At 50.3% G+C, this 22363-nt stretch overlaps 1 protein-coding gene across 7 annotated transcripts in view; it reads left to right on the top strand.

The window, feature by feature from the left end:
• The first annotated feature begins 2586 nt into the window (after positions 1-2586).
• ACTN4 (actinin alpha 4) overlaps positions 2587-22363 on the top strand; it is a 74956-nt gene continuing 55179 nt past the window's right edge. The window contains exon 1 of one of the 7 annotated variants that reach the window (XM_088830291.1): positions 2587-2868. In XM_088830291.1, coding sequence (XP_088686417.1) covers positions 2707-2868 — 162 coding nt within the window. In that variant the 5' untranslated portion in view covers positions 2587-2706. The remainder of the gene's footprint in view (positions 2869-22363) is intronic. The other 6 variants (XM_088830287.1, XM_088830290.1, XM_088830286.1 and 3 more) reach the window with 6 other exon arrangements.

Here is a 22363-nt window from a genome sequence, read left to right as displayed (position 1 = left end):
CAACAAACAATCTTGTGCCAGACACTGTTTCAGAGACTAGGAATATGACAAAACAAAGATTCCCACCATCGTGGGCTGACATTCTTGAGAAAGAAACTAAATAAAGCAGTCATATTAGTATATTAGTGGTGATCAGTATTCTGGAAAAAATAAAGCTGGGAAGGTGTGGATGCTATTTATAAAAAAGTGGTCAGGGGAGGTCTCACTGAGGAGGTGGTATTTCCTCTACTCTTCAGGAGAGGAGGCTATGAGCCTTGGGGATCCAGTATCTCCGGAGAGTGTTCCAGGCAGTGGTAACAAGGTATCACTATGTTCAAAGGCCTTGAGACTGGAGCATACCTAGCATGTTGGAAGAACAGTTAGGAGGCCTAATGGCAGAAAGGGAAGAGGAACTAAAAAGTCTCATGATGAAGGTGAAAGAGGAGAATGAGAAAGCTGGCTTAAAACTCAACATTCAAAAAATTAAGATCATGGTCTCTGGTCCCATCACTTCATGGTAAATAGATGGGGGGAAAATGTAAACAGTGGCAGGTTTTATTTTCTTGGGCTCCTGTATCACTGTGGACAGTGACTGCAGCCATGAAGTTAAAAAACCCTTGCTCCTTGGAAAGAAAGCTATGCCAAACCTAGGCAGAATATTAAAAAGCAGAGACATCACTTTGCCGACAAAGGTCTATGTAGTCAAAGCTATAGTTTTTCCAGTAGTCATGTGTGGATATGAGAGTTGTACCATAAAGAAGGCTGAGCGCTGAAGAATTGATGCTTTTGAATTGTGGTGTTGGAGAAGACTCTCACTGAGAGTTCCTTCGACAGCAAGGAGATCAAATCAGTCAATCCTCAAGGAAATCAATCCCGAATATTCATTGGAAGGACTGATGCTGAAGTTGAAGCTCCAATACTTTGGCCACCTGATGAGGAGAGTCGACTCATTGGGAAAGACCCAGATGCTGGGAAAGATTGAGGGCAGAAGGAGAAGGGGGCAACAGAGGATGAAATGGTTGGATGGCATCACCAACTCAATGGACATGAGTTTGAGCAAACTCTGGGAGATAGTGAAGGACAGGGAATCCTGGTGTGCTGCAGTCCCTGGGGTTGCAAAGAGTTGGACACAACTGTGGCGGAAGTTCAGAAAGGAGGGGAGAGTGGGAGGTGAGCTGGGAGAGACATGAAGACCAGCATGATCAGGATGTGGAAGAAAGACGTTGTGGGTTTGCTTGAAACCGCAGGAGTCTCAGTGGTTTCAAAAGCTGGGCCAGGAAAAAAAAAAAAAAAACAAACTGGGCCGGGCTGGGCCAGGGCAAGGAAGGCCCCAGCAGCCTTTTCTCCTTTCCTTGATTTTGACGTGTGGCACCAAGGGAAGGTTCTGAGCAAGCGAGGGAGGGATTTGACCTGATTCAGGTGTTCGATTCAGGTGTTCGAAGGCTCCTTCTGGTTTCTTGTGAAAAGAGAGTTAGGTGGTGAGTGGGGGAGCAGGGAGATGATGAGGCTGTGGCAGAGGTCCAAGTGAAGCCAAGGCGAGGGTGGACAGGACCAGGGTGTGGCCATAGTGGAGGGAGAAGTGAGTGGATTCCATACATACTTTGAAGATAGATATGACAGAATTTCCTGAAGAACTGATGTAGGGTGTGAGGAGAAAGAGGACACAGGGTGACTGCAAGCTCTGTTGCCTGCAAGCTGGGAGGATGGAGGCGCCATTCACTGGGACAGGGATGATCATGGGGTGACCAGGTTTGAGAGGAAGATCAGGGGCTCAGCTTTGGATATTTACACTCGAGACACCTCTTAATGTGACAATATCATTTATCTGTATTTATTTATTTATTGCTGCGCCCCATCCCCCGCATTACCCACTTGAGAACTGATCACCCTTATGCTCAGAACCATATCGTCAGCACCTGAGAACAGTGCCTGGCACACAGTAGGTGCTCAATAAGTGTCTATTGAATGAATGAAGATAGATAAGTCCACAAAACCTTCTATTGACAACTTTCGAGTCAGCCAGTTATCTATTCCAATCTAATTCCCATGTCTATTTCGTGAATCCCGCCGGTGTTTGTTCAAATGTTCTCCTTCTCCGCAAAGCCTCTCCTGACTACTCCATTTACATTTCAGCTGGATTTTTTTTCTGTAACACTAATCCCCTTGGAATACATTAACATATATATTATGTACTGAAAACTTTTTGTTTGTTGTCTCCCTTCACTAGAAGCTTCCGCGAGGGCAGAGAGTTTTATCTTTCTCGTTTAAGTGGCAACGTACACAACAGGCGCTTAATAAATATTTGTTGAATTTTTCTTGCTGAATGGGATACTTGCCACGCCTGAGCGGGTTTTCGTAGTCGGGTGGCGAGACCCGCCTTACGAATCATCCGCGATCTGGCCCCGCCCACATGCAGAGGCCGGGCGCGCTCACGCGGGAACAGGGGGCGCGGCTCGTCCACGGGCTGAAGGGCGGCGGGGAAGCGCGCTCTGCGCAGGCTCCGAAGGCCCCGAGGCGGAGTTTCAGGGCCTTTTGGGTTAAGAGGCGCGCGCGCGGGAGGGCGGTGGCAGCGGCTGCGCGGTGCGCAGGCGCGGCGGGCAGTGCGCAGGCGCCGGCGGAGGGCGGGCTTGAAGCAGCTGAAGCGGCGGAGGCGGCGGCGGCAGCAGCGGCTCGGGCAGAGGGGCGGGAGCAGAGGCTGGAGCGGACGGGCTCGGGAGAGGCGGCGGAATGGTGGACTACCACGCGGCGAACCAGTCGTACCAGTACGGCCCCAGCAGCGGGAGCAATGGCGCTGGCGGCGGGGGTAGTATGGGAGACTACATGGCCCAGGAGGACGACTGGGACCGGGACCTGCTGTTGGACCCGGCCTGGGAGAAGCAGCAGCGCAAGGTGCGCGGCCCTCGGGCCGGACGGGCTGGAGGCGGGTGGCTTCCGAGGGAGGCTGGGGGCCGGGAAGGGGCTCGGAGACCCTGAGACGGGATTGGCGGGTCTGTGGTGAGAACTGGGCGTCCTGAGAAGGAATCGGCGGGTCTGGGAAGGGGTTTGGAGTCCTGGAAAGGAGTTGCAGAACTTGAGCGGGGAATTGGGAGTCTGAAAAAATAATTGACGGCTGAGTAGGGGATATGGAAATCTAAAACTAGGAATCAGGGAGCCCGAGGAAGGAATTGGAGCGTCTGGCCTGGGAATGAGGGGAAATCGGCGAGATGATTGGAGGAGACTCAAGAACGGAATTGGGTCTGAGGCGGGATGGAAGGGTCAGCATGGACTGGAGGTGGTCAGAGGGAAAAAGGGGTGTCTGGAATGTGGGGTCAGGATAGAATTCGGCATCAGGGGAGTCCGAAGAGGAGCTGGAGTATGGAGGGCGAGGGTTGGAATTATGGGAGCCGCAGGGATGAAGCCCCTTTCATTCTAAAGGGGATGATTATTCTGGAAGTGGGTGTGAAGGGACCCAGGGCTTGGTGGGTGAGGATGGGGAGGCTGCTAAGGAGGTCTGGACTCTGGCTCTGGTGGGAGAAATAAGGGAGCTGTGAATAAGAGGTTTTGAAGGGGCGAGATATTATCAGGGGTGCCCTGTCCTACGGGGAAGAGGAGAAGATTGGGAGATAGAAGAGGTATTGGTGAGGCCAAGGCCTCCTTGATGAGAGGCCGAAGGGGGATAGAGAGAATTTGGAGTATTCTGAGGAGGGATTCTGAAGAATTGATGGAACGTAGACAAAGCTCAGCAAAGGGTTGGCGTTGCCGGAGGCAAAGGTAGCCTGAACGAGGTGAGAAAGGCGGGAGAGAATGGTTGGAATGGCGGATGGTGGGAGGGAGGTGTGTGGAGTAATGAAAGTCTCATTAGAAAGGGAGTGTGTGAGGGATAGACTGAGAGAAGAATCTGGGGGTGAGGGCTTCTGGAGGTGCCGTCCCAGGACTAGAGAGTGTGTTTTATGTGTTGTGAAGGGAGAACAAGTTTGGGGAGGAGGGGCTGAGAGTGTCCACAAGAATTGTCTTTTGGGAGTGGTGATGAAGAACTTGTTCTAAAGCAGGGTCTGTTTTCAGGTGGCACGTTGGGGTGTGGAGGCAATTTTGGGGGACTCACAGTGGGGAAAGGGAGATCAAAAGGAGTGGGAGGTGCAGAGAGGGTGGGCTGTGTGTCTGTGTGTATCTGTGTTTGTGTATAGGTGTATGTGTGTGCATATAATCCAAGGTGGTAGAGAGCAGGGAGCTCCAAGCTGCTAGAAGAGAGGGTTTAGCGTGCGCAGGAAGAGCTAAAGAAAGGAAGATGTTGAGGGGGGTGTGTGTCTTGGGAGGGGTCTGTTTCAAAGTGTGTGCCTCTTACTGTTAGAGGCATGTCTTAGGTTCTTCAGACCTGAATTTTCTTCCCAGATTCATTACCAGCTCCGTGGCCTTGGGCAAGACCCTTGATCTCAATGTGGTTCTGTCATCTGTGGAATGAGGAGGGGTCGAGGGAGTCCCTTCAGTGATTCCACAAGGGTAGACGTGTATGGTGTTGGGAGAGTAGCAAGGGGTTTGAGTGTGGCTGGAAGCCTCTTGAGGGTGTGAACTGTTGCTTTGGGGGTTCCCTGCAGGCAACCCAGGCTGGCAGGGAAAGGGTGAAAGGAACAGCTGTGCCAGGCAGCCTGGGGTGGGGCCTGGCTTAACCTTGGGGTAAATTACCAACTTCTGCTTGAATTTCCTCATCGGTAGTTGGGGGGGCGGGTGGCGGCTCTATGGTGATGTCCTTATCTGTTGCCCCACCTACCTCCGGGTGGGCAGGTTGAGATAATCTGACATAAAAATTCTTTTTGAGGGGAGAGACCTAGCCTCCAGTCTCAACAATAATTTACTGCCGGAGGCAGTGCCGGGTTGAAGAGTTGCTCAGAGACCTGGGAAGTTGGGAAGGGAACAAGGCAGGGTCCATGGGGTCGTTTTTTGAGAAAACCTGAGATCCTTCTTCTCCAGCTCCCGGTGCTGGGGGAGAATGAGCTTTGGAGTCTCTTGACTCAGGTGGTGGGGAGTAGGGACCTTCCCTCCCCCTCCCTTGCTGACTCCTACCCCTCCTGGAATGACTCCCTCTGCTCACTCACTTACACTCCCTTCTGGGAGTCAGGGTGTGTGCTCCTCCGTGGTTATAGTCTTCCTTGCCCGCTGGGTGAGGCCAGGGGCAGGAACCAGGACTCACCGGCATCCCCAGGCCTGGCTGTGTTTATGTCATCCCCCACCCCCCTCCTGTCCTCAGGGATCAGGCACGGTGGAAGGAAAGGGTGGCTCACAGCCCCTCTCAGACCAGCTGTTTTAAATTCTCAAGATGGGCCAGATCCTAGCGTGTCCGACTTTATACAACTGCAGCAAATATTTACACGCAACTGTACTTTGTGGGGAGTATCATTTCACTGCTGTGCGCCTACCTATTTTGGGGTGGGCATCTTCTCTGAAATGGGAGAAGGAGTAATGGAAAGGAATATATAGATGAGTCTGTGCTGTTTTCTTCCTTCTAAGAGGACCCCACCCCCAAGCCCCCCACACTGGGTTTTCCTGCCTGGCAGTGCCACTTTGGCAAGTGACAGATTGCCCTTCTTGCCCCTCTGAGGCTGAGCCACGGACCACAGAGAGGGTGACCATCCTGTGAGTGTGCTGTGTGTACTCTCACGCTCTAAAGAGCTGTGTCCAGGACAGCTTTCGGCCCCTTAAAGCATGTGGCAATTGAATTCTTCTAGGAATTAAGCAAGGTTTGGCCCAAGTCAGAGGGTGCCTGTGGTTCCCAGTGGTTCTCACATCTACCTGAAGCCCTTCTGGGGACCCTTGTAGCCAAGGCATTACCTGATAAGTAGGTTATGCAACAGTTCTGATCTGGGAAGGCTCTACATGTTTTCTCCAGGGGTGTGGGGGGAAGGACTGTTCTGGTCTTTGAGCAAATTCTTGAGCAATTATAGCTCTGGGCCAGAGCTCCCTCTCCCAGTTTCTGAAAGAGGCTTGAGTAGCCTTGCCACCCTTGCTCTACTGGACAGGTGAGGGCACTTGGTAGCCACTCCTGAAGTTCTCATCGCAGCAAGAGGAACTGCCTCCTTTGCCAAGCTGGCATGGTCGTTGAAACATCACTGACTGCTCACAGGGCCTCAGTGTTTAGACCCTGACCTTTGGCTTGGGCTCTATTGGGTTTGAGTTAATTATTTGAACGTTCTGATGGTGTCTTGTTTTTCTCCAAGTAGGGTTGTTTTTCTTTCTTTTTTTTTTCCCTTTTAGACTGATGATAGAGACCTCAAGTAGCCATCTGTTATTTTGTTCCATTACTCTTAATTGCTTGCCTCTTAGGAACTGGCTGAGACTAGCAGATCCTTAGCAGTTTTTAAAAATGGAATAAGTTACTGAAAACCAAAACCAAAAAAAAAAAAACACCAGTCTCAGTTTTCATCTAGAATTAAAGACTGTACCTATGTGAGGTGGAGAAGGAAAGGGCAACCCACTCCAGTATTCTTGCCTGGAAAATTCCATCGACAGAGGAACTTGGCAGGCTACAGTCCATGGGGTCGCAAAGAGTCGGACAGGACTGAACGATTAACACACACACACACACACACACACCACCACCCCCAGCCCCCCCATGTGAGAAGAGGGGCAGGTATTCTGTTTGCCTTCCTGGGAGAGGGGTAGGGAAAGGTACTCAGCTGCTAGCTTCTGTCCTCGGTTACTCCCCCCTGCCCCAAGTTTTAAGAATGGCTTTTCTCAGAATAGAGACACAGACGAAGGGAACTAATGTATGGATACCAAGGGGGTAAGGGGTGGGAGGAGTTGGGAGACTGGGATTGACCCGTACACTGTTGGTACATGTGTAAACTAGATAACTAATGGGAACTTACTGTAAGCACAGGGAACCCTACTTCATGCACTGTGCTGACCTGAGTGGGAAGGAAGTTCTAAAGGGAGTCGCTTTACAGAAGGATCCATTTTTCTGTACAGTAGAAACTAACACGACACTGTAAAGCAGCCGTACTCCAGTGAAAATTAATTTAAAGAAAAGAGCAAGAAGCGGGGCTTTTCTGATGCCTGCCTAAGAGGGGAGGTGAGGGAGGTTGGCTGGAGTGCATTGCCCCTTGTAGCCACTCACACCCATTCGGCTGAGGGTTGAAATCCAGTTGGTGCCGTGGAGTGGCACCTACTGCTTCATCTAATTCGTTCCATTCTCTGTGCTCTAGGGCATGGGCAGGATTGCCCTCTGCCTTTTGAAACACCCTCCCTGAGACCAACAAGGAGGCTTCTTTGGCAGTGGGGAGCTGACTCACTGTGCAGTTGGAACTGGTGCTAAATAGTTCCGTTTAATGGCAGCTGACGACCTGGCCTCCAGCAGGCTGCCTCATGGGAAAAGTTTGGTGAGAAGTATTGGAGGAAAACAACCCTGGAAATGAGGATGGGGTTTTAACATCCAGGTGCGACTGGTGCTGTCTAACTCCTGAGACGCAGTCCGGGAGGTCAGTGAAAATGTAGGTGTGCACCCCCAAAGGCCTTCCTCGGCACTGTTGGTAAAGAATCCGCCTGCCAGTGCAGGAGATGCAAGGGACGTGGGTTTGATCACTGGGTCCGGAAGATCCTCTGGAGTAGGAAATGGCAACCCACTCCAGTTCTCTTGCCTAGAAAATTCCATGGACAGGGGAATCTGGCTGGCTATAGTCCATGGGGTCGCAGAGTCAGACACAACTGAGCGCACGCGACAACCTCAACAACAACAGCCACACAAAATGTCCTCTGAATCAGATGTCAGAGGAGCAGGGACAAGGCTGGATTCCAGTCTCAAGTCTCTGGGGTGGGGAGTTCTACCTTTTAAACATATACCCCAGTCACGGCAGAGTTTGGCCAGACAGCCCCCTTTTACAGAGTTAAGTGAGTGAGTAGTACAAGTTAGCTGGCAGCGCTGGTCTAGCAGATGACAGCAAAGAGAATGAAGCCAAAAAGGAATCGACTGGGGAAGACTCAGGGAATTTCTGAGACGGTTGAGATGAGCACTTCTGGCTTTTGACATATTGATTTATAATGTGCTGGGAATTGTACAAGCCTTTGACCAGACTTAGGGTTGTTCTTTTTTTTTTTTTTTAAGGATTTCCTTTTATTTTGTGGGGGAGAAGGAGAGGGAAAGGGCAAAGATAATTAAGGAACAGCTGTTTGCTGTAGTGTCACTTGCTCATTCAAGTTTTCTGAATGGCTGAATTAATCAGCATGTTTATCTCTTCTCTGGCATTCGGAATGTTCTAGATCAATGGTTTTCCCAGCTTTATCCTTATTTCCTTCACTTAGTGATGTCCCTGTTTTCATCTGCCTGGTCACTTCCCTTCCACCGCTTTTATTTTATGTATTTATTTTACAGAATAACAAAAGCACTCACATTACTTTAAGTCTTCCTCCCTGCCCCCCACCCCCTTCTTTTTTCATGGAAATAGGAGGCCCGTGATAGCTAGTTGGTAATTCAATGGCAGTGGTAACTGAAACACTGACCTACTAAAAGGTGGGCGGAAGCTTCCACTTGAGTTGATACAAATCCTGTCATCCAGGGAGGTTTGAAAGACCTCTTTATGTCCCCCGTAGTTTGAGAACTCCAGATCAGTCTCCTTCAGGATGAAGTTCAACTTCCAAACATCAAAGCCTCAAGCGCAATTATAAGGAAACTTAGATTTACAGTGTTGCCCGTCTAGACGCCAGAATTTGTTATAAAGTGTCTGCAAGTGATACAAGTAACACTTGCTTTTCTTCAGGAAGGTTTATGAGTTACATTTTAGTTAGTAACCTAGGTATCAGGAAGTATAAGGTTCAGTGAGTCAAGCGAAAACAAAAATCATTTAAAAAGTCCAGCCACTGTTTAAAGAGTGATCTTATTGGGAGGAAAAATTAACCGACTGGTTGGGAGGAGAAGGGTCTGCCTCCCCCAGAAAAGGGAAAACTGCATACATTTAACCGGCAGACATGTCTTCATATCAGACGTTTTGTCCAAGTGGCTGTCTCTTTGGGCTTATAAAAACCCCAGAGACATTTGTCTTTGTGTTGTGCCTTTTTTGGTTGTGTTGTTCTTTCATGTCCTTCCCCCTCCCCTTTCCCTCGTAAACAACAGATGCATTAACTTGGAATGTCCATGGAAAGTCTTTGAAAGCAGGTTGGTGTAACTTGGTTGCCATCTCTAGTCTGAGCAGCAGTTACTCCGGAAGAGGCCAGTGGCCTTTTTTTTTCTTAGATGTAATTTACTGAAGTAGCCTCTAAAAGCTAGTGAATTGAGCTTTAACTTGGGATTTGCTATTTGCCACCTGTTTCTGTACTGGCTCCTGCCTTCCTGGGATGGGATGAGCCCCAGCTTCCCCGAGTGAGGACCATCTTGTGTTTCCAAGAAGGCACAGTGGTTCTCCAGCCAGAGCTGCCCTCCTCATCCCTACATCATGCTTGGCTCCGTACTTCCTAAACTTCAGTCATTTGTGATTTTTTCCATAGTCCACTTTTGCTTTTATATACTTAATTATATTCTTCTAAGTCAATTTTGCCTTTTTAAACTTAAGTTTTAAAGGCGAAATTTATATTAGTATTGCCAGTGGAAACCCCAGCTTCCCTGGCCATAAATAGAAGGAAACTGCAAAAGTAAACAGGCTGGAAAGAAAACAATGATGTGAAGTTCTAGCCTGATGCAGGGTCTAGGCCTGAGGCCTGCTCCCTTTGTCAGGAGATTGGCAAGTGTCCGGGACGTGTTAGAGACCCAGAGAACCAAGCAGATGTGTTCAGAAGGTAGACGAGAATCAAAGGGAGTAACCTTCTTGAAGTCATTCAAGTTTCAGTGGAGAGCATGGATAACTCTTAAAATCTCCCGTGGTATGCTTGCCATGCGTGGAAAAAACGTTATCTCACTTGACCATGGAAACATTCCGAGAGTGGCAGGGCAGAGTGACTCACCCAGGAACATGCCACCCGTCCTGCCTGCCCGGCCTCCCACCATACTACCCATGAACACGTCTCTCAGGACTAAGTGGCACTGAGTTTTTCTCTGCACTCAAATGTTACGATTTTTTGTTTTTTGTTTTTTTTTAAAGAAATCGGGGCCACATTCTAAATAAAAGAATTGTGGGTTTATCCCTTATTCCTTACATTGCTTTTTCTTTTTTAAATTTTATTTATTCATTTATTTTTGGCTGAACTGGGCCCTTGTTGCTGCGTGGACTTTTCTCTAGTTGCGGAAGCGAGGGCCACTTTCTGTTTGTGGCACGCAGGCTTCTCATTGCAGTGGCTTCTCTTGTTGCATAGCACGGGCTCTTGGGTGCGTGGGCTTCAGAAGTTACAGCTCCCGGGTTCTAGAGCACAAGCTCAGTAGTTGGGGCGCACGCACAGGCTTAGTTACTCTGTCACGTTGGATCTTCCTGGACCAGGGAGCGAACCCGTGTCTCCTGCATTGGCAGGCAGATTTTTTACCACAGAGCCAGCAGGGAAGCCTGTTTTCTCTTTTTAAGGCTTCAGCTTTCTTACACAAACACACTTGAAGTTTGGCTGCTCCTCTAAGTGAACCACCCTGCTGCCCCATCTGGGTATTTGCATCCTCAATTCAGAAAGGAAAGCACTGCCCTCCTGCCGCATTAAGAAAGGCTGATTTCAATGTTCTGCTTCCAACTAAGAGAGCAGAACAGATTCTCTGTTTCTGAGTGGAACTCTGGACATGGGCAGAAGTAGCTGTAAGTGGCAGTTTCTGCTCCACAGAATACAAGTGAAGTCATCTCGGGAAATATCGTTGATGGTGTTGAAACGATTGAATGGGATGCTAGAACATCAGCAATACAATAGCATTTGTGTCTTCAACTTTGGGCAGGAATAAAGAAGACATTGTGGTTTGTTTTATGCTTTTTAAAGCTCCTTCCCCCCCCCCCCACCCCGCAAAAGGTGTGGGGCTGAGCGATGTCTGTTACTGGCTTTCTAGTGGGTTTTTCTTTTCATCTTTCCCCCCGCCTCCCTGAGGGCTGGTGAGAGTGGGTGGAAGCCGCAGTCTAGGTGGATGGGAGTCTTCTCGTTCCCCATGTGTGACGGGAACGCATTTGGTCTTTTAACTTCCAAAGAGCCCACGATGAAGGATTTCCACATCTTACCTCCTGACCGGTAAAGTCTGATTCCAGCTCCAAGAATGTCTTAATTAACAGCCATCCAGGATGGGGGCATGGCAGGAAGTCAAATAAATGCATTTCTTCTTTTTTTCACCTCCCTTTCTTCTTTTTTTTTTGAAATAAACATTTCATTTCAGTGGCAGAGAAGGCCAGTTCACGGTTAGGGGAAACACCACAGGAGGAAGCCTGAAAGTGAGCAACCAGAGCCACCCTGGGAGGTTGCCTGAGGGGGTGTCACACCAACAGTCTGTGGGTCTCCAGCTGGTGTTATTGAAAAACAGGCCTCCCTTTACCAAGCCCCACAGGCAGTGCTGGAAGCCTGCTTCAGTCGGTGTCGCCGGCCTCGGTATGGTGTGCACGCTCGGTATGGTGTGCGCCGTCGGCGTGGTATGCCTGTGCACAAACATCAACACGTCGGTGCGCTTTGATCAGTCTTGGTCACGGTGTGTGTGAGAGGTCTTTAGTTGATAGCATCGTGGAAACCAAACTGCTTAGTATTTGAGAGATGTGCCCGTGTGCTGGAGGCAGCGCCGGTGCAGGAATATTGGGCTACTGGGTAGAAGTGGTGCTGCCAGCTGGTCTCCCAAGAAAGCGTCCACCTACTTGGTGGCCATGCCGGGTTGGAGGCCCAGGAGCCTCTGTTCTCTGGTGCGCGGGTCAGGCCAGTCTGTTTTATCGATGAGGAGTGTGTGTATTTGTGAGAGAGAGAGAAGATGAGAGAAGTGAAAGCCGCTGTTGGCTTTGTGGCTGAGGCGAGTGCTTTTTCTCTAGGCATTTAGAGTTGGAATCTCAGCTATGTGACTTCTTAACAGCAGGGCAAAATGTGCCTGCATCTTTTGCCTGCTTTCGCAAACACTGACAAATTTAAAAAGAACTCTAAAGTTTCCAGCAAATCCTAAGCACAGTTCATCCCATGATAACATTTTTTTTTTTAAAACAATCCACATCCTTCCTCCTCCAACTCTGCCAGTAAATAAACCTTTTTTTCCCCCATTACTCCCACCTCTTCCCCCGCTCTTTTTTCTTTAAGGAAATGAGTATCTTTACATTAAACCTTTGTGTCTGATGGAAGTATTGAATGCCTCTTGGACTGTTGCTGGCATGGATTATGTGGGGAACAGTCAGATTTTTAAAGAAATTTTACAGCCGGGTATGATCTTCCACTTCTGGCCTATGAAGTATAAACTCCATTTCAAAATTCAAAATGTCTGGAAGCAGCCAGCTTGCCAGGCTAGTTCAAGGGCAGTCTGATGAATCAACCCTTCTTACAGGCTGTCTGCTAACCAGCCCTGGAAGGTATCCAGCCGGTAAACATCACCAGGATTGTCAGGCAGTTTTTCCTGTGTGGGGTTGGGGGCGGGAGGAGGAGGAGGGATCACTGGAGCTATGTGGCCAAGTCTGGTAGGATGTGACTTTCTGTCAAGCAGAAAGGTCTAGAAAGGTCTGTATCAAGATGTGTTTTTCCAAGATGTTAGGCCTGTAGTCACCCAGCACCGAGTCTCCTGGTGGAGTGAGAGGAAGTGCCTAGACCAGCTGGGCCCGGGGAACCTTCCTAACCATTTTGGGAAGCAAGTTTTCCCTTTCCTTTTGTAACTTTCACTGACTCAGTGACTCAGGGACAACCCACGGAAGAGAATTCAGTCCTCTGAGAGCAGTGAACCATTTCAAGAATGGTTGATTGATGGATCGTGGCCCAGAGCCGTGGAAGGTCAGGGAGTGGCACTGGGCTCCTACCCGCCATACGGAAACACCCCAGAGATTCAAAGGGAACCAGCTTTGACCATAAAAATACAAGATTCACGACTCACAGCGCATTGAGTTCTCTTTGCAGCTACCTTAGACTTGAGAAAGTTCTGGGCCTCTTTATAAACAGCCACAGAGCCGGCCTTGCCAAATACGGCCTGCTCAAGGACCACCGGGTCAGCCTAGGAGACAACTTTCTTGCCTAAAAATAAGCCTATGTTCCTATCGAACATTCCAGGCATAGTTTAAACATGAGACTTGTGAGTCGCAGTTCAGGCCTCGTGGGTTCAGTTACGTCAGAGTGTGGGCAGTTGAGGGTCTTCGGGGAGCTTGGTTCCCCACTTTGGGATTGGCCCCTGGCCACCAAGAAAATCAGATGACCAAACGAGAACCGTCTTCCAACTCATTTCTTTATGTTCCTGATCTTCTCACAGGCTGGTGGGGAGACAGCAAGCACGTAAATAAAACAGGGTAATTTCAGATGGGATTATGCCTTATGAATTTAATAATAATAATAGCAGCTAGCTAGGACTCTGGGCTTGGCACTATTCTAAGAGCTTTATGTGGACTGACTCATGTAATCCTGTGAAGTAGGCATTGTCACCTCTACAGGACAAGTGCGGAAATGAATCCTTTGGCATTGAAACCAGTTGCCCAAGTGACAGCGCCAGGATTTGAACCCAGAGGGTCTGACTTTCAAGCCACGTCTCCATTACACTACAGCCTGGTGATTGGGAATAATCTGGGGAGAGGCTGGTCAGGGGAGGAGGGCATTGCTGGGACTTTGGATCAAGAGGAAGATCTTTGAAGACTTGACAGTTTAGCTGTTCCCTAAGGGATGAGATGAGGTCGCAAAGAGTTGGACACAACTGAGCGACTGAACTGAACTGAAGTGAAAGGATGAGAAGGGTGGCTCAGTGGTAAAGAATCTACCTGCCAATGCAAGAGACGCAGAAGACGTGGGTTCAGTCCCTGGGCGGGGAAGATCCCCTGGAGAAGGAAATTGCAACCCACTCCAGTATTCTAGCCTGGAGAATCCCATGGACAGAGGAGCCTGGCGGGTTACAGTCCTTGGGGTCACAGAAGAATCAGACACGACTTAGCGACTGAGCAGCAACAGTTGCAGGGGATGAGAAAAAGGGAGCCAGGAGAGCTCTGGGGGACAGCTGTTCCAAGCGGAGGGAAGGGAAGTGTGGTGGCCCTGAGGAACAGAAAGTTCAGGATGGTCAGGCAGGGCATGGACAACAGAAAAGATGGGTAGAGCCAGCTCTCTTGGAGCTTTGTTGGAAGTGGTGATGAGGCCCAGGGTCTGTAAATGCAGTCCTTCTTAGACACCAGTAGGCCTGGAACCTCTCACTTCCAGAATTCTGGCCCTGCCAGCGCTTTCCCCTCAGGCCCCCTAGACGGGCCAAACCAGACCTGACTTCTAAAGTGGGAACCCCAGGACCACAGAGCATTAAACCAAACAAAGGCTTCAATTATCTCTATGATCACTGCTCCAGTAGACACCTGTGTTTGATTAAAGCGTTGGTAACTTTTGAATCTGGAGTTTTATGGCACTGTGTTCTCATATGGCTTGGTCGTGTCTCTTTCAGAGAGCTTAACTTCTTTCCCCACCATCAAATTCCAGCTCCCTTCCGGCTCATCAAGAGCCCGCTGGATTCACAAAGTATCTTTGATAAAAATGTTGTGTCTCCCTCTTTGAAGTGGGAAGCCAGGAAGCCCGATTTTTTTTTTTACACTGGCTCTTCTAGGCACCCCCCTTTCGCGGTAAACCTCTCTTTCGCTTACTCAGTATTTCACCGTCCGTTCCTCTGGTCAGGTGGGTCTGTAACTAGGACGCCTCTAGTTCAGAGGCGGACTTGCAGGCTGATTCATTCTGAGGCGTCCAGCTTTCTGTCCCCCGCTGGAAGCCGGTCCAGGAACACCGTAGTTTTCATTTGGCCCATGGCTCCCCTGTCAGAAGGCACACCTTGTCAAACTAGTTGTGTGGCTTTGACTCAGCAAGGGAGGAACGCTGACAGTGCTCGGGGCTAGCCATGGACACTCCTGACTCCATACACATGGCGCCTGGCAAGAAGAGAAGTTCAAGGATCATGTGGTGTCCATCAGGTGAACTTGGGCTGGAGTTCTCTCTGCCCTGCCCTAGCTGCCATCCAGCAGCAAAAACCATCCCTTCTGACAGAATTTAAAGGAGCAAATTAATATGAAGGTGGCCTGCGATGGCCCAGCCAGCCCTGCTGCTTCCGCTGGAAAGAAGATGGCGAGGTTTCCATTTTCCTGGCAGCACACCCATGGGAACTTGTTAAATCTTTTAAGTAGCCATATAGGAGGGGAGATAAAGGTGTGCGTTTTTATCCTTATCCCCTTAAATATAAAAATAAAACTTCCCCCTTATAAAACTGATTTGGAGTGGGAAGAAAGTCTACGGCAAGTGGAAAACGGGTCCAATTATACTGAGCTCGTACCCCATGTTTGGGAGGCGGCTGTAAGTTTCCACAATGGGTGGGTGGCTTCTTATGCATTTATGTTGAGGTGAACCTGCTCTAAGCTGTCCCCACAGATAGAAAAGGCTTTCTGAGGGAGGAGGCTGTCTCTTTCCACCATGCTGTAGAGACTTAGAAGGTCTCTTGAATGACTTCACTCGGGTAGCAGTGTTAGGGGCCGCTGACCAAAGCGGGTCTGCTTTTGATAGCCAACCAGCATCTTGTGTAACATGAGTTGGGGCTTCAAGGGCCCTGGAGTCCGGCGCTCAGGTAGAAACATGACCGCCAGGGCCCTCGACAGCCCTCGCTGGGCCCCTGTGCAGAGCAGAGCTCTGCGCCGAGCCTTTGGGGGTATGAGAGAAACCGGAGACCCGGCCTGTGCTCTCAAGGAGCTGGCAGGGTAGCTGGGGCGAGAGCGGAGCCACATGAGACCTCAGGACACCAAGCGGCCCACAGACAAGCCCACAGCACTCTAGCCGTGTCCTGGGAGAGGAGAAGGGTGAATAAGGGCAGGTGGGGTCAGTCATGGAAACCTTCATAAAGGAGGTGAGTGTGGTGGCGGGCAGGTGTCTGGGGGCAGGCATTAGGGGATCCCATCCCGCATGTGCAGTTGAAACAGCCTTCCTTAGCTGCCTCTTGTGAGCAGTCCCACCAATTCCTCCCCTCAGTGAGCCGTCTCTTTGGGGGAGTTTCCCATTTGAGGCAGGGCACCGTGTTCAGTATGTCTCAACCATCCATGTGTTTGAACCTCTGCATTGCAGGACCCCAGCTTCTGAGTCCCTATCCACTCACAGGTCCTGTGGCTTTCAGGGATCTAGGGGGCAGGCTAGCCCCTTCGCCCCAGGTGGGCATCGGCTCTGACTAATCCATTTGAGGTGTGTGCTTTCAGCTTGCTGAAGGTCCCTTATGATAAGCACAGGCTTCAGAAAACAGGAGCAGAGAAACACCCCCTTCTCCTGTCCTCTTCTGTCCCAGGGTTTCTTCAAGCCTTGTGCCTTACCTCTGGGTAGGTGATGCTCGGCATTGCCTTCTAGTCCAGATGACACTCAAAGTGGGGAGCAGCGGTTCTGTGCTGATCACGGAAATGAATGGGGTCGAGCCCCACGGGCTGGCTGGCTTGGCACACCACAATAAACACACTCTTGCTGGCATCAGGGTAGCCTCCAAGTGTTCTGCCTCGAGAGTTTATTCTTGCCTGCCAGCTCAGCTTCCAGGTGCTGCTATTCTTTTCTTTAAATAAATGCCTTCAACTGGCGTGTGCAATGTAAGAGTTCCCATCCCAGGAAACACTCAAGTATGTTTTTTTTTTTTTTTTTTAAAGAAAACCAACAAACTCTCCTCGTTCAGTTGCTCATGGGCCAAATGTGTGACTCAAATACTGCAGTGCCCTTCATTTGCTTTCCCAAAATTGACATATTTGAGTGGCACGCTGGCCTTACTGTGAGATAAGGTTGGGGTAGCTGGCCCAGGCCTTTTTCTTAGACTATGTGTGTGGTTTCAGGTTGGGCTTTTTCCTCCCTTCAGATGATGCTTGAGAGCCACGACAGCGCAGCTCATGCATGTTGTGGCTGAAATCCTCCAACAGAACCTGGCCACCATCTCTCCGATCTTGCTCGGAATCAGGAGGTTTGCCATGGAAGGATTTAGTGGGGTCATTGAGGGTGGCAGGTGTTGCCTGTCATGAGCCAGTCTCTGTAGCCTGGGCACTGAAGCACTGCTTCTGCTGTCAGAGCTGCAGGCTATTAGCATGGCCAGTTCCTGTTTCCTTATGGTTTCCAGGCGGACTCTGCCTTAATTCTTAAGGGGTGTCTCTTTCTCTGCTTTTCAAAGGCAGAGAGGGGAGGGAGGTGGACTTCCTTCCAGGAGAGAATAGGGGCTCACTCGTTTGTAGCTGAGGAATCTACATTGCTCTACCCACACTTGGGGAGAGGTTTCGGGGGCCGGGATGTTGCAGAATATTCAGGAACAGAAAGTTTGTTGTAGGAACCCAGGCTCTGGAAAGAGATGCCCACTCAGCCAGTGGGTGAGCTGGTGGGTGAGTGAGCCGATAGCACCCAGCCCGCCCACCAGACGCCAGGAGGCGGCTCAGATGTCACCAGGATCCAGGCTGTCTCCTGTCTCCAGCAGCTGCAACCCGGGAGGGGGTGTCGAGAGCGCTGCCGCTCCTGTGCGAGGGTGCTTCTGGCGACAGAAGCAGGAGGCAGTGAGAGGTGTGGGGTGGGAAGAGGGTCCGAGCAGAGCCTTCAGAGGGGACAGAAGTGGGCTCAGTACCCATCTCCTCCACCTACTTATTGGTTGCGAGGCTGTGGGCAGGGCTTAAGCCTGTGTCCTCCTTTGAAAAGGGCCGCCATCCTACCTCACAGGATGATTCTAAGATTAAACAAGAGAAAGTGTGTGTCTGAAGCACTTACAGTGCCTGGCACCTGTCAGTCCTAATTCATATAGCTTCTCAGAATTCTTTCGGCAGCTCACCATCCTACATCCAGGTAGGGTCTGCTGCTGGCGTCTCCCGTTCAAAGGAGTTGGAAGGGTCTGCTGAAACGTACAGCTCAGTGGAAAACCAAAACGTAATGTATCCCCTTTCCTAAAGCCCTCCCCCAGAGAGCTCTGAACCCTGAACCCAGCCAGGGACTTCAAAACAGCGTCCACTGTTGAGATGCAGGTGACATGACGAAGCCCTGTCCCCAGCCTCTGGGTCCGTCTGGGCCTCATTACCTGGGATGTGGCTCCATGTTTCTGAGTTGCCAGCCCTAAACAGTTGTGTGTCTGCGTGAGCCACAGGCAGGGCCGGCAAGGCTTTTTCTGTAAGTCAGCTTGTTTCTAAGTGTAGAGTCAGCCTAGGGGCTCTTCCTCGGCTCCTCTTCTTTCCCTGTCCCCTTCCCCACAAAACAAAAACAAACAAAAAAAATCCTTATCAACTCAAGTTAGAAACAACCTACAGCCTCGAGTCAGGCCACCTTCTTTCAACTGGTAATCAAGTAGAAAGAAGAATAGCCTCCCACTGATAAGCCCCAAAATAACTGTCCAGAAGTGCTGTCAGACAGGAGTCTTGCTCAGCTGCTGGTCCAGAATGTTGGGTCTTCTAGAGCAGCGGTCCCCAACCTTTTTGGCACCAAGGACCGGTTTCATGGAAGACAGTTTTTCCACGGACCGGGGAGGGGGGATGGTTTCGGGATGATTCAAACACGTTACATTTATTGTGCACTCTGTTTCTATTATTATTATTATTAATACATCAACTCCACCTCAGCTCATTAGCCATTAGATCCCAGAGGTTGGGGACCCCTGTTCTAGAGGGCTTAGAGGAGCGCTACCACCTCCTCCCCCCAAGCACTTCTCACGGCCAGCTCCATCCTCTTTTCTGCCTGCCTCCTGCCACCCCCCTTCCCTTCCCGAGGTCACTTCCTGATGCCATTCCTCAACTTAGCCCCTATCCCCCCCAAAAGCAATCAAATCCACAACCTAATAAGGAAAAAGAATGAGGAGAATGTCCGCCTCCCAGCCTCTCCCCTAACAGGGCGCAGGCCCGCAGCAAATTTGGAAAATGTTACAACGGGAGCGACAACCCACTGGTGGGAGGTGGGAGTGGGGCCCATCTTCAAGAGCTGCCCATCGCAGGCTGCAGGTGGGACCCTGCGGGAGGGCCACCTGGTTTGCGCTTTCCAAATCAGGTGGTTGACACCCTGCTCACACGCTCAGGTGCGAGGAAAGTAACATCAGCTGCACCTCCAGTTGGGATTCGCATGCCTGGGGTGGGGCGGGGCGGGGACGACACGCGTGCTCGGAGACACCTCCCCTCAATTGCAACTGGGACTCTGCAAATCCTAACCCTTTCTGCCTCTGAGATGAGCAGTTTTCTTCCCCTCCACTGTGCCAGAGTTAAATTAGCCCTGGCGTTAATGAAAACTTGTCGACAATCAGCGTGGTCCCCGTCCCCCAAAACCTGTCACCCCTCCTACATCATTATCCAGGGGCATACCAATCTTTTCCTGACGCAGTTTCCATTCTCCCTTTTCTCCCTGGAAGGAGGGACAAGCCCCTCTTGGCAGGGGAGCCCCGGGGAGGGGGGCCGGCTGATCCAGACCTGCTTGTTTGGGAAGGTCAAGCTTAGTAATTAACCTGAACGCTTCAGGGAGGGGATGAAGAAGGAACCAGGCCTAAGGATGTGCCAGGCCTTTCAAATGGCTAATTATCAGCAGGCATGAGGTCATCCATAAATACATCTAATTCTTTTGCTGTAATTAAGGTGCTCATTAAAAGTGCAGGGAGGTTCTATTTTATTTTATTTTTTTAACTGAAGGAAAAAACACAAAAAAGCCTTTGTTTCGAATTGACAGGATGGCTTAGAACAGGCGGAGGACTCAAGGCACAGGACTAGTTTCCTGCCGAAAGAGCCTTTACAGGAAATTCACTGCAAACAATATTGGTGACCCTGCCAAGGAGGCAAACCTGGGTGATGTCATTGTTCGAAGCTGTCACCGCCAAGCCTGGCCTTGGGGGAGGAGGGCTGGTGGGATTAGAAAGTATGTTTGTGTGTTTGTGTGTGTGTCGTCTCAGGCAAGTCAACTGAAAATCTGGGTGGGAGAGGAATCACAGGTCGGGGGAGGTCTTTGCAATATTCTTAGCCAGGTTCAACTTGCTTATTTTTCTAAGTTTAAGAAAATTCTCAGTTACTATGTTTGCTCCTCACAATGCTGTTGCTTTTTCAGAGACAGCCTTTTCTAAGCCATTCCTCGTTTTGTGCTTTCTTGGGTAACTGGCTGTTACACTCTGGGCTTTGTGGCCCACAAGACAGGAAGTTAGACACCAGGTGAATGCTCGCTACTGCTTTTCTCGGGAGGAGAGTCTGCATCACTGAGTGTGGAAATGGAGACCCAGGACTAGGTTACCAGATCTGCTGCTTCCGCAAAAACCGTTTCGGAAAACCACCCAGTGCCAGCAAGTGGGCATCTGTGAGCCGCTAACCTTCCCGTGTACCTCTAGGAAGTATCTGGAGCATCTATGAAAAAAGGACAAAGCTTTGCATCTTGTCATTTTTTTCTGCTGGCTGGAAGTCTAACAGAGAGGCATAAACACAGTCCTCAAATGAAAGCAACGAAAATAAACTCGAACCAGCCCCGCGTGAAGACATTAATGCAAAATATGCCAGCTGGCTTCCTATTTATATGGCACAAGGCAGTCATCAGGAGATCTAGGCCTGGGCTAAGGAGGGTTATGTCTTTTGAGGTGCCTGTTCCTTAGAATTTCAAATAACCCGGGGTGATGTACTCAGACGGGATTGTAATGCTGTGTCTCGTTTCATGCTTTGCCCAGTTCAGTCTCTGGCCAAAACCTCTGAAATGCTAATGCAGGATCAGGATACATTTCAGAGTGGCCCCCACCCCCACCCCACACCCTCCCCTCCTTAAAAAACATCCTAACAGCATTAGAAGGAAGTTTAAGGATTGAATAAGATAGCCGTAAGTTTCCTGTGGTTCACATCCTGTAATCGCTTAGTGTTCTTTTTTTTTTCCTCGTCACTCAACCAACATTTACCCAGACACTCACAGGGTTAGGTTTAGAGATACAGCAGGGAAGGAAACCAGCCTAATTCCCATCCTCATAGCAGTTCCATTGTGGAGGGGAAGGTAGAATGAGTTTGCAGTCTATAGGCCCATTGAAATTTGCCTCCTTGGGTTCAGAAGGATCTTCCCAACAAACCCTACGTGTCTCGGAGCTCAGGTGTTCCGGCTGCCTCCCTTAGAAATCCACCACCAGCTGTCCTGAATGTCTGGTTCTTGGTGTGTGGTTTCGTAAGTTTCCCAGGGCTGGGGAGTCACCTTGGGATCCCGCTTTTCCTGGAACTGTCCTGACGTGGGACACATCACTAGAAAGGGCCAACAGATCTAGGCAAGAAGGAGGCCCCTCCTGGCCAAGGAAACCAGAGTTGGCGGGTGTTCCCCCAGCAGTGTCGTCTCTAGAACATCTATGTGAGGAAAGCTTCAGTGGCCTCGTCCGGTGCGAAGTGGGTGGATAGGGGCCAGGTTTGGAAGCTGCAGACCTGCTGCTTTTGCTTGGATGGAGGATATGTATGAGGCAACTGGGGAGAAGCTGGTGATGGGGCTGGTGGCCGACACCACACCAGTGCCTGGGGAGATAGTTGCCTTTGAATGGCCCGAGCTGCAGCTCCATTCTGGAGCTGACTTGTGCGCTTAGAGCCACGTTCTTGTGGTGACTGCCAGGAAGCTGAGCCCGCCTTGGCCTCAGGAAGTTGGTGAGGTTAGCACCGCTTGCTTTTCGAATGACAGGTAACAATACCAGGGTTGACACTGCATGGGCGAAGGGATTTTGTCCTTGGGGGACACTGGTGAAAATCCTCTTTTGGGTTGCTGGCTCCCTTGCTCGTTAGGTATCTCGAAGCAGGAGTTGAGAGGAGGAGGGAGAGGTAATAAGTGCAGCCCAGACAAAAAATCTCCAACGTATATGGAAAACTTCAGTGCTTTCCTGATCTTCTGTGGAAATAGCTGTTCACTCTTAGCACCAACTGGAAAGTGTTGGCAGCTGAAGGGGATCATTCCTCCAGGGCCCCTCGGAGCCAGTGTGTCTGGCATTCCTAACGTCTTCCTGACCTTACCTTTCTCTTGTGTGTCACCCATCTCAGCCTCCCAGCCCCATCATCTGGGGCCTGGAAAGCATGTGTTCTAGATCTCCCAGGAAATGTGGGGTTTCCACACCTCTACCCGACCCGGAGATTCAGGCTGTTTGTGGTGCATAGAAGATGCTGGGATTTGAGGGAGTGGTCAGGAGGCTGGGAGTGGAGTCAGGGCAGCTCTTTGAGGGGCAGGACAGGGCTGGCTCCGCTGTGTCATGTAGGGTGTCCCTCTGGGTGGGTGGCCCTGTCTTTTGGGCCATTGAGGGGCGGGGGGGTATGTGAGTGCTCCTGGTTTTCTTCTGGAGCGGAGAGATTGCCATCTGGGTTATCGAAGGGCAGGTGACAAAAACCAGTGAAGGAGTCTGGGTGGGGACCAGGGCTGCCTCTACTTGGCTTCCGCTGATTGTGGGCCTGGAACTTCATTTTCCAGA

Source organism: Moschus berezovskii, chromosome 22 (assembly GCF_049115385.1).
Source record: "Moschus berezovskii isolate FMDL1 chromosome 22, NW_MosBer_1.0, whole genome shotgun sequence".
NCBI lineage: Eukaryota > Metazoa > Chordata > Mammalia > Artiodactyla > Moschidae > Moschus > Moschus berezovskii.
Note: the sequence above shows the minus strand (reverse complement) of the source record. Positions and strands in the feature narration are given on the sequence as shown.